Source organism: Polypterus senegalus, chromosome 4 (genome assembly GCF_016835505.1).
Source record: "Polypterus senegalus isolate Bchr_013 chromosome 4, ASM1683550v1, whole genome shotgun sequence".
NCBI lineage: Eukaryota > Metazoa > Chordata > Cladistia > Polypteriformes > Polypteridae > Polypterus > Polypterus senegalus.
The window spans coordinates 215,437,258-215,449,826 of record NC_053157.1 but is presented as its reverse complement, the minus strand read 5'-3'; the positions used below and the strand labels follow the sequence as shown (position 1 = coordinate 215,449,826).

Below are 12,569 nucleotides of genomic sequence, written 5' to 3'. Positions count from 1 at the left end.
TATTTCTATTTATGTTATTTGTTTGTTTTCTTTTATTCTACAGTATTATTGCAAATCACTTTGGCCACAGCATTCCTATTTTGTTTTAAATGTGCTATACAAATAAATTGACATTGACGTTGACAATAGATGGAAGCTGATCTGAGTGTAAAACACCTGGAAAAAGTAGTAATAAGTTCAAGACTCGATGAGAAAAGAGCAAACAAGTTCAAGGACCAGGTGGCATCTGGAAAGAATGAATTGCATGGCTTCTAGCTCAGACATATATCACCAATTTATAATTGCTGAGCAGTTAAACAACATACTGTACAGAGGAGAATGACAGCAGGCAGGAACAGCAGTCAGGACTTGTTTTCTGTGGAGGTTCCAGGTACCTCTAAAACTAAAACTTTTCTTCTACCACATTTCAGCAAATACCAGGAATAACATGGAATGTAATCTGTAAGTACTTAGAATGAATTAAGTTGCTTTCAGTGAAATAAAAAGTAATCATCAAAATACCAGAGGCACAAAAGATCAACTTCTGATAGATAAATTAATCTTGGAACATTTCAAGGGCCAGAAAAACACATTACACATTGCTTTGATGAAGAGGAAAAAGGCCTTTGACCCATTGCCACACAACTGGATTCTGAGATGTTCGAAAATGATTGGAGTGAGCAATAATATTAGAAGATTTATCAAGAAAAAAAGCAATGAATCAGTGGAAGGTGTAGCTGATGGTCGGTGAAGAGGAAAGGGTCAGGTTAACATCAGGAAAAGAATCAAGGTGACTCACTCTCACCTCTTCTACTTAAAGTCTTCAGATATCCTAAGGAAGATAGGCCTAGGCTGCCAAATTTCAAAAGCAGACTTTTCCGACCATGTTTACATGGACGATCTGAAGCTGTATTGAAAGTTGATATCTGAAATTAAGTTACTGCTGAACACTGTCTATATAACCAAGATACACTTCTGATTTATGGATTAGACGAAAGAGAAATAGTCAACACAGAAGGAATAGAGATATCCAAATGGAACAGCATCCAAGCATTAAACCAAGAAGTACTTGGACGTATTACAGAAGCATCCAGATGTTAATTAAAGTTCCAGCAAAAAATCTGGGAATACAGATAGTAAAAAATTTAAATCCAAACTCAGTGCTGATAATACCATCTAGGCTGTTCCTATGACCACTCAAGCAATTTTAGTTTTGGACTGGAAGCAGGAAGACCTGGAGGTTTTAAACCTGAAAACTTCATGATGCTCAACAATGCTCAGCATTCACAAGGTTGTGCTGGCAGGTGCAGTCTTCTCTGAAACACAGGCGGTCATGAAATTTTGCAAGTCCAACATATGGCAGAGGAAATTTAAATAGGTTTGTCTGAGTACATCAAGTATAGCCAAGAAGATATTCTGAGAAAAGTCAGCATGGAAGGCTTACTTACAGTATAAAATGTGACCTAGAGAAAGGAGCAGTTCAACAGCTGAAGAGAGAAGTGTTACAAAGGCAGAACATGAACGGTGTAAAATGATGAATGAAGACGATAAAGGAACCGTATAGGAGAAAAATGGAAAGATTCATAATGGCTGCACAGGAGCAAATACTGTGCACATCTAAGTCAAAAAGTGGCCCAAGAGTTGATATGCAAAGACACCAAAGAAATGGCAAACCTCCAAATCAACTGCTTCAAGATAATCATTAAGACTAACTGTGAAAAAGCACAGCATGACAACTGAAATCATAGATTGGAAAATCTGCAAAAAAGTGTCATTTGTCTGGAACTAATAACTGGAAGGAGCTACAAAACGAAAAGAAAGATGAAAGCAAGGAAATAAAAATATGATACTTGAAGATAACTGACTCAAATAGAAAAGACTATAAAATACAAAGGCCTGAAGATCGACACTGCCTGACATGAACAGTTATTGTACATGAAGTTGTTGCTGCCTTTGGTGATCCTTAAATATCTGAAGCTGCAATGTATCATCTTGGGATGTTGACATATTTGAATACAGAAGGCGGCACTGCTGAGAGCTACTCAAATCCTGCTCCGATACCTCTGGCATCCGTCAATAAGGGAGCTTAAATAAAGGCGAGCTTCAAAAGGGCGACCTCAACAAAATTATTACAGAAAATTTATTAGATAAAGGCAATTATTAAACTTATAAAAAGGTGAAAGCAAGAATATTAAAACATCCAATTAATTAATGCATGAACTTGTAACGAACTATTTCTAAAGCTCTCTATATTTTGTTGTTTTCTGCTCTTACTCATTGTTGTGTTACACTTAAAGCTGTAGATTATGTGCAATGTGTAGCCTTCGACTACGAGTAGATCTGCACCTTTGTTGCTCTTCACATATTCCAGAACCATTTGAACTAAATTATCTACGAACGCCTTTATTCGCCGCACTTAATTGAGGTCGTCCTTTTGAAGCTCGCCTTTTTGTGTGCGCCCTTATTGAATAGAGCCGATACCTCTGAATGTCTCTGGTCCTGGGGAAAGATTTGATATTTAACTTACTAAATCTAGTCAAAAACATTGGTGGTTGACTGTATTTAGCAACATCAACAACAACAGCAATAATAATTTATTATTATTATTATTGTTATTGTTGCTGTATACACTTCCCCTGAGTTCAAGTTCATATAAAGTGCACATAAACACATAATCTAAAACTTAACATGCACAGTGGTGTTTCACTGTTTACTGACTCTTCTTTGGCTTTCTTCCTCAGGACCTGACAATGGAAACTGAGCTGATGGCAGTCAATGGCTCTCATGTAAAAGCCATTGAAGTGTTTGCCCATGCCCTGCGCTTCTTTAAAGAGCATGCCCTAAAGGTAACCTTTTATACCTGTGGCCTAATGTGAACTTTTTCTATACAGTACAGTATATGAAGAGACAGAAATAGGACAGAACTGAGAGACGGATACTTATTTTCCGTATTTGCCCGTAACTACTTAATAGCATATAAGAACTGGCACATTTTTACGTGTGTGCACCCAATCAAGCAAATAGATATGTTTAATTTTCCTTTTTTAAGATGCAAAAGGAATATTGGAGAAATGCAGAAGTAATGTAATTAGACAAACTACATTAATAGAAGTGGATGGGCTGCTTTGGTCTCATTGGCCTGTCCTCATGAAATGATTTTGACAAAAATCTCACTCTCATGTTTTTAATAGCTTGACATGATATAAAAGATAAATATGTGTTCCCTGATTTAAAATTGTCGCACACCTTCTGTTGTATTGCAGGAGCTCAAAGACCAGTCATCATCAGTCTTGGAGAAAGATGAAATCCGTTGGGTGATCACAGTGCCAGCCATATGGAAGCCCCCGGCCAAGCAGTTTATGAGGGAGGCAGCCTACTTGGTGGGTACCTAATGATTTGATTTCCTGGTATGATTATCCTTTACGGTCTGGTCTAGTAACTGTGGAGTGTTAAACATAGTTCTGCTTGTTACAACATCACCAAAAACTCATTGGGCCCACTGAGGAAGTTGCTCACCTGTTCATGATTCCAACTGCAGGAATTTAAAAGCAATCATATTATGTATTTGTGATGTCCACAGTAATTCTCTTTGGATATGCCATATGCTGTGGTCACTAAAGCAATGGACTTTAAAACACAAGGTTGCCAATTCTCACCATAGCCTTTGTGTGTGACAACTTAACCTGTCTGGAATATCTGGAAACACATTGTATCTTGTGTAGTAGGTTAGCCCGGACACAAACAGGCAGACACAGAATGTCACGTAATCACACATGTTTATTTACAAAGTCCAGCACACAACACAGTGCCCATGCACCAAACACCCTTGTTCAATTCGGATCTCTCCCTTTTGGACGTCTCCTCCCAAGCGTTGCCTTCTTCCTCCTTTTATAGCCACCCGGATGTAGTCCAGGTGCTCTGTGATGGTCTGCTGGCGGCACTTCCTGGTGTGGCAGAAGTACCGCATGAGTACCCGGAAGCACTCCGGGTGTCCCTGGAATTCCTTCCGGCAGCACTTCCGGGTGTGGCAGAAGTGCTGACATCCAGGGCTACACAATCCTCCGGGCGCCCCCTTGTGGTGGCCTTGGGCCCCAATAGAGTCCAGCTTCCATGCTTGGTTCCTGTGGCCCCCATACAGACCAGGGTGGCTGCCCTGTCGTGGACCAGGGGAGGTGTAGTCCCTCTCCTGGTCCTTCCAGGTGTCTCAGGCGGGCATAACCTCTGGGCCTCCGCCACACTTGTTATTGTAAGCTGTCTTTGATGAAGGTGTCGGACAAATATACAATAGTACCAACAAAAGGACAAGGTAAGAAAGTACATGTAAAGGGAAGTGTAAGGAAATAGACAATTAGATAAAATCATGATGATCTGAATTGCTTGTCAGGCTAAGATAAGACGTGCTGTATTCTATTTACCTTGGAAGCCAGGAATGATGTCACACATGAGTTAACAACAACAACAACAACAACATTTATTTATATAGCACATTTTTATACAAAAAAATGTAGCTCAAAGTGCTTTTAATAATGAAGAATAGAAAAATAAGAGACACAGTAAGAAAATAAAATAAGTCAACATTAATTAACATAGAATAAGAGTAAGGTCCAATGGCCAGGGGGGACAGAAAAAACAAAAAAAAACTCCAGACGGCCGGAGAAAAAAAATAAAATCTGCAGGGATTCCAGGCCATGAGACCACCCAGTCCCCTCTGGGCAATCTACCTAACATAAATGAAACAGTCCTCTTTGGATTTATGGTTTTCACGGAAGGATTTGATGATGATGATGATGATGATCATGTGGACTTCTGGCTTTTAGTCCATCAATGCTGGGGTATCATGGTGCTTTGAGTAGGTTGATGATGGCGCAGGCCGCCACCACAGAGAAACCGGAAAAAGAAACAGAAGAGAGAGTTGGGGTCAGTATGGATTTTACAGCCACCATGAATAGTTATTATAATGAATTGAACATATAGAGTATCAGGATTAAGTTAAAGTGAAGCTATGAGAAGGCCATGTTAAAGTAATGTGTTTTCAGCAGTTTTTTAAAGTGCTCTACTGTATTTGCCTGGCGAATTCCTATTGGCAGGCTATTCCAGATTTTAGGTGCATAACAGCAGAAGGCCGCCTCACCACTTCTTTTTAGTTTAGCTTTATGAATTCTAAGGAGACACTCATTTGAAGATCTAAGGTTACGATTTGGAATATAAGGTGTCATAAATTCTGATATATAAAATGGAGCGAGATTATTTAAGGCTTTGTAAACTATAAGCAGAATTTTAAAGTCAATTCTGAAAGACACAGGTAACCAGTGTAGTGACATCAAAACAGGAGAAATGTGTTCGGATTTTCTTTTCCTAGTTAGGATTCTAGCAGCTGCATTCTGCACTCGTTGCAAGTGATTTATGTCTTTTTTGGGTAGTCCTGAGAGGAGTGCGTTACAGTAATCTAATAGACTAAAAACAAAAGAGTGAATTAATTTCTCAGCATCTTTCAATGATATAAGAGGTCTATCTTTTGCTATATTTCTTAAGTGAAAAAATGCTGTCCTAGTGGTCTGATGAATATGTGATTTAAAATTCAGGTTACAGTCAACAGTTACCCCTAAGTTTTTTACTTCCGTCTTAACTTCTAATCCTAATGCGTCAAGTTTAATCAATACAATTTCAGTTTTCTCTTTATTTAACTTGAGAAAATTACTGTTCATCCATTCAGAAATACCAGTAAGACATTGTGTTAGTGTATCGAGAGAGTCGGAGTCATCAGGTGCTATAGATAAGTACAGCTGTGTGTCATCAGCATAGCTGTGGTAGCTCACGTTGTGCCCTGAGATAATCTGACCTAATGGAAGCATGTAGATTGAGAAGAGCAGCAGACCCAGGATAGAGCCTTGTGAAACACCATATAGAATGTTGAATGTTAAACAATCAGAAAACTTATATGGACATGACCAGAAAAACCTTTGTTGTGTTTGCTCCAGCAGTGGATAAAAATGCATTACATGGTATATTGCACATTCAGAAATGCAAGAAACATGTACACAGAAAGAAGTTGGACAGTACTGTGTGTACGAGTGATTTAATGACACACAAATAGACAGAAGTGTGAATCAATAGTAAATACTACAGCTTTTACTAAAATTTGCGGTGTACATTGCCGTTTTGGATTGACTTCATGATCTGAAGTCAGACAAACTCAGACTTGACAAACCAACTCTGAGTTTCCTAGTTGAAAATCTGACTTAAATGAGCATTTGAGTTGAAAATTCTGACTAGGCACCCGAAAATTCCGACTTCACTTCAAATAGAATGCAGGCTAGAATACACTACTAGACTGGGTGCGAATGCTGACTCAACCACAAAAATTCTGAAATACGTATTTGGAAGAACGTAGCTTCCCTTTTGTGATAGGTTATATTTCTGGCATAGTTGTTCAAAAGATATGAAAATGTTACCGATATACATTATTAGATCCATACAGGAAATACCGTATTGTGTATTTTAAGGAGGGGAAAAGATGGCCAGCTTATAAAGGTACAATGGGTGCTAACATTTCTGCCTGTAGGTAGTATCTGCGCTGGTCCCGGATTCTCAGTGAGTGCTGAACCACTGGATTTCAGCTATTTGTAGATCCTGATGGACACAACAAAGACAGTGAGGAAAAAGGGGTGTGACATCTTCTTCCATAGGTAGCTATGTGGGTGCAAGGGGAGTGCTCTCCCCCCAGTGTATATTTATTATTAGCATGTCATTAGGATTAAACTGCAAATGTAAACTGCTTCCAAATGGTATCACTCATGAAACATGCCTTATTGGGTGAATATCCATTGACTGCTCGGCAGCTGATAACAACTCCTTATATATTGATTTTCTTAATCTGTCAACGCTCATGGCATTGCTCAAAAATGAGACGGAGTGCACCATAATAAATGGTATGTAGATAACAGCGACTATCAAACATCCACACAGCCTTATTAGACTTTTCATAATGTAAAGCCTTAAATCAATTCAAGTCCTGCCAGTCCATTTTCTTTACTACAACTAACAGTATTTTGGTGAAGACCTGTGGCTCTTCCATGGAAAGGTAATTAGAAATAGAGTTTTCAGTGGTTTTATTGCATAAGTGTACACACCTTTTGACTAATACTTTGTTGAACCACCTTATTGTTAGATTACAAGATTCTGGCAGCTCCTATCTTACCTCCTATTCATTTCCTTAAATCTGAGATGCAGCAGTGCTTACTTAGCATTATGTCCTTGTTGGTTCCTTCAGGTATTCCACTTTCCTCCCACATCCCCATTGACATGCTGCTTAGGTTTGTCTGGCCGTTTCGCAATGGTCTTGTGTGAGTGTGCGTGATTGGACCAGCTACCCGTCCAGGGCCTAACCCTGAAGTGGAATAAGTGGGGCATTCGCATGTTATATGTTTAAGGCTGTGTGCATATTCAAGGATCTCAGTTCAAAAACACACGTGAAAAAAATGTACTGATTGATTACTGCAGTTCTCCTCTGGGTAGCTGAACATTAGTTTGTGTTTTTTATAACATTTTAACAAAGGGTGATGGATCTTTGTTGTTGGTCATGTAAATACATGTGTGATTGTGTATGTTAATGTTTTGTGGCGATTGTGTTTTTGGTTTGTATTTATGAACCTATATAAGCACACTGAGCCTGACCTCAATGAAGTGTGCTATGTAAGAATGAATTGAATTAAAGTGTATTATAGAATATTTATTACAGAGATGTATGATTAATAGACACTCTAACGATCATAAAAAGTGACACAGGTCAAGTGCAGGGTCCTGGAACATCATGACAGTGACAGAACAAAAGACACCATGCTGGCAGACATGTACCGTGTGTGTGCCGGACACCTGGAAGGCTCTAGGCAGGAGCTCCAGCCTGAAAGAAACAGAAGTGCAATGGGATGGAAGCAGACACAATTCTTTTAAATCGTTAATGGGCAAGAGCCATGTCTCCACCTGAAAGTGATTCCAGAACGAGGCTGAAAGAAACCCCAGTGGTGTGGTCTGGCGCCGGTCTCACCCCAGTATGTAGAAGAGTGTAGGTTAGGGAGGTGAGTGACGGCAAACTGACGGAAGGAAGAAAGACCAACGGCCCCTTACAATAAGCACAAAGAGGCAGCAGCAGCACTACTTCTGTTTAATTTGTACTTTAGGTTTTCTCTGTGTGTTTATTCTTTAAAAAAAAACCAATATATTTGGTATCACTCTGAGTTCCAGGCCACTATGACAGCACTCCCTCTAGTTTATAATGTTCATTTTTAAATGTATAATTGATTTAGCCTTTATGCCAAAAATACTTGGAGATACTGTACTCTGAATTGATTCGTGCTGAAAGAAAAAAGAAAAAGAAAAGGGCGACCTGCTTTCTTAATTTTCAGTATTTACCTAAAATTGTTTTTACTGAATCACAATAATTCAAAGTAAAGCAAAGTTATTATTCCTCACCAGCATGAACAAAGTGCTATCATGACAATGAAGCAGTTTAAGGGCAAAGGTTATCAGACCTGTTCCCATCTGCATCTTTGACTCATCAACACGCACAATGTGTCTAATTCCAAAATAAAAAACAGCCATCAAGCCCATTAAAGAATACAACAAGCTGGGACACTCGTACAAGAAAGAGAAGATGGGGAGACTGGCATTGGCATCTGCGGGTGAAAGCCATAGCTAAGAAATCCACTTTGGCACATCTACTGCAGTATCTTAGATAGCTGATGAGTATAAATGAAAATATGAATAAATCATAAATATTTTATAATACATTTCTTGAGCTCCTACTATAGCTAAATTTCCCTTTAGGAAATTCTTGAATAATAAAACTTCATAACATTCCCAAAGCCATATTAAATCAGGTCAATCTATTTCAGTGGCATCAGGCAAAACTGAATATACTGAATATATATTACATTATCCAACCCGCTATATCCTAATACAGGGTCACAGGAGCCAATCCCAGCCAACACAGGGTGCAAGGTAGGAAACAAACCCTGGGCAGGGTGCCAGCCCACCGCAGGGCACACACACACTAGGGACAATTTAGGATATTATATTAACCATCCATTTTCCAACCCGCTGAATCCGAATACAGGGTCACGGGGGTCCACCGGAGCCAATCCCAGCCAACACAGGGCACAAGGCAGGAACCAATCCTGGGCAGGGTGCCAACCCACTGCAGGACACACACAAACACACCCATCCACCAAGCACACACTAGGGCCAATTTAGAATCACCAATCCACCTAACCTGCATGTCTTTGGACTGTGGGAGGAAACCCACGCAGACACGGGGAGAACATGCAAACTCCACGCAGGGAGGACCTGGGAAGTGAACCCGGGTCTCCTAAGTGCGAGGCAGCAGCGCTACCACTGCGCCACCATGCCGCCTATATTATATTATATTATATTATATTATATTATATTATATTATATTATATTATATTATATTATATTATATTATATTATATTATATTATATTAAAACATAACATCTTCAACCCCTTCCAGTTCAGAATCATGGCTTAACATGGCAGCATTGGGTGCAAAGCAAGAATCAACATACGAAAGGAAAATGTTCTATTCTATTCTATTCTATTCTATTCTGTTATATTATATACTCTATACGTGGCGACTCACTACTCCAAACCCCTAACACAATTTTACATACACAGGTCCGGTGGAAATGAAGAGTTGTATAATAAGGAGGAAGCCAGCTCCATTAATGTATTTATCTGGATGGGATATTAAAACATTATATCATATTATGTCATATCATAAAAATGACACATCATTGGCCACATGAAAAGGTTAAAAGTTAAAAAAGTAAATGCAAATTACACTGGTCTGAGAAAAAAAACAAATGCTTTCACTCCTTTCATACATTTAAGTGTTCTTTAAAGATCTGAGGGCAGTCAAACCATATCTGGCAACAGAATTGCTCTATCGCATCCAGTGTTTTAAAAGACAAGGGTTTAAAATAAAAAAAAAAAACAGGATTTTAGAGGAATAAAATGCAGTATATTTTTAAGTAATTATTTAGACTTTAACAAATACATAAATTACACATATAATTTTTCTAAATATAATTATTATTTACACAAAGAACTCACTTGGTTTGTTTTTCTCCTCTTATACTCCTCTGAAAGTGTTTTACTGCTGACTGACTAACCGATATCTGCTAGCATGGATCCCTCCACTTTCCACTATAACGTCACTCCATCGCAGTGATGTCCTGGTGAAGCCTCTCCCGATGTTCACCAGAGAATATGCCCATATTCTAGGAAAATATTCCAAACGAGAGTGTACGAAATGGATTTTTACAGACATGTGCAACCCAAGTGCTGGGTAGAAAGAAGCTGGGTAGAAGCTCCTTAACTAGTTCCTGGAAGTTTTCTGTCTTTGTATTCCACTTTTTCTAAAATGAAGGCTGTGTATTTGTTTACCGTTTGCCTGGTCAAGACAATGCATGATTTAACCTTCAATCTTCCATTATCCAACGCGTTATATCCTAACTACAGGGTTACAGTGGGTCTGCTGGAGCCAATCCCTGGCAGCACAGGGCACAAGGCAGGAAACAAACCCCAAGCAGGGTGCCAGCCCAACACAGGGCACACACCAAGCACAATTTAGGATCGCCAATGCACCTAACCTGCATGTCTTTGGATTGTGGGAGGAAACCAGTGTACCCGGAGGAGACCCACACAGACACGGGGAGAACATGCAAACTCCACGCAGGGAGGACCCAGGAAGCGAACCCGGGTCTCCTAAATGTGAGGCAGCAGCGCTACCACTGCACCACTCCTGATTTAACCTGACCTTGCATATTTTTGTAAAAACCATGTAAACATCAACTTTCTGTTTTCTGGACAATGCAAAGTTAATCTTTCTAACCATCTAAAAATAAATGCCTGGCTCTTTTGAAGGAATAAAGAGAGAGAAAGAACATAATAATTGAGAGCAAAAATGTGTAACAAGTCCTTGATTTTGAGCTGTTTCAGCCTAAACTAACATTAAGATGAAGAAGACTGACGTTTCTTGGCTCAAAATATACTTCAAATAATATTCTGAGCATGAAACGTACTTACCCTATAAAACAAACATAACTTATTTTTAGAACATCAACATTTTTTTTTGCTTAATCTTATATCTGACGGAAATGGTTTGTGGTAGAGATATTTCAGTTTCAGTCTATACGGTGCATAGATTGTTTTGTACGGGATGATTTTAGTGCAGACCAATGTTATATTACCAAACTTTATTAGCACATAACTACAATTAATATTGGAAAGGTTTTTGTATCCAATATTGTTGTTTTTATTTACCAGTGCAAAGATCCCTAAACTGTAATATGAAACATTATGGCCTTGCATGGCTCAGATTTGTTCTTAGACAAAAATAGTGAGAGTGATGGCGAGAAGTTAATAGGCAGGAACCGAACTGAGATTTCTTGGCTGAATCGCAAACTTGGTGACCATCACACCTCCTTTATGTATGATGGTGTTTTCCTCTTGATAAATCACACTTTATTATTTCTTGCCACTCACTCTGATCTGTGCCACCCCTGCCACCTCCCAGTGCTGTAAGGCCAACAATTCTATGCAAAAGCCTGACTTACGGTGAGCACTATCTGTGTCCCAAGTTTCAGAAATGTGGCCTGAAAAACAGACCATCAATGAGAGAGAAATATTTTTATATTATTGCGTGCTTTGCCATACACACCAGTGACTTAACCACTAGGTCACACTGTCTAGCGGCACCTGAAGTTGCTGCCCTGGATGTTTTTTTCATGGATGATTTGGATTTGCATTTCCTTGAGCTTTCTTTCTAGCTGTCTGGTGCACAAGAAGTTGGGGGAACAAAGTTGGATTTGCAGCTCCAGTTGTGTGGCCCACAAGCAGGCAACGGGTGAGGCTGGAAATTCTTAACTTTAAGGTGGATTGTTTACTTAGGGTGGGATTTCCTCCAATAAAAAAAAAGAGCAAGAGAAAGGCAGTGAAACAAATTGTGTGACCAGGCCATGACCTTGGCAAACAAATGTAGGAAATGTTTCCTCACAGAGGCCAAGAACCTGAAGTAGGAAACTAAGTAAATCTAACAGCTTCACGGTGTGCTGACCCAGTCTATGTCTTGGCGCAAGAGATAAACAAGGAACCCGTTACAGGAATTGTGCTTGGTCAAGATTTATTTATGTATTAATGTATTTATCTGTGAGCCAAGTGATTTGTTTTGGTTTGTTTTAGATGCTCTTTTGTTTCTTCCATCTTCTTTGGAACACCTCTTGAGAATGACATTTTCTTTTCCTCGTCCCTGTGTAATGTTGGAATATTACATACATTACTTGGTAAATCTCAAAAAGGTTAAGTTCTTCTCATGTGGCTGCCACCTCGTAGCATTCCCAGCCACCACTGCTCCCATCTTTTCTACCACTTCCATCCTGTGTTCCCTTGCACGATCTTCACTGGAATGTGACCTTTTTTGTTGCTTCTTCTAGGGATTCTGATCCTTGGTGACTCCCCAATACTGAAACAGAAGTGTTATTTAAAGCCCCAAGCAGAGTGATGCCCAGGGAGT

At 39.3% G+C, this 12,569-nt stretch overlaps 1 protein-coding gene across 2 annotated transcripts in view; it reads left to right on the top strand.

Moving 5' to 3' along the window:
• hspa12b (heat shock protein 12B) overlaps positions 1–12,569 on the top strand; it is a 118,357-nt gene that overhangs the window by 54,306 nt on the left and 51,482 nt on the right. For both annotated transcript variants that reach the window (XM_039751944.1, XM_039751945.1), the window contains 2 exons: positions 2,721–2,825; positions 3,243–3,359. In XM_039751944.1, the coding sequence (XP_039607878.1) occupies positions 2,721–2,825; positions 3,243–3,359 (222 nt within the window). The remainder of the gene's footprint in view (positions 1–2,720; positions 2,826–3,242; positions 3,360–12,569) is intronic.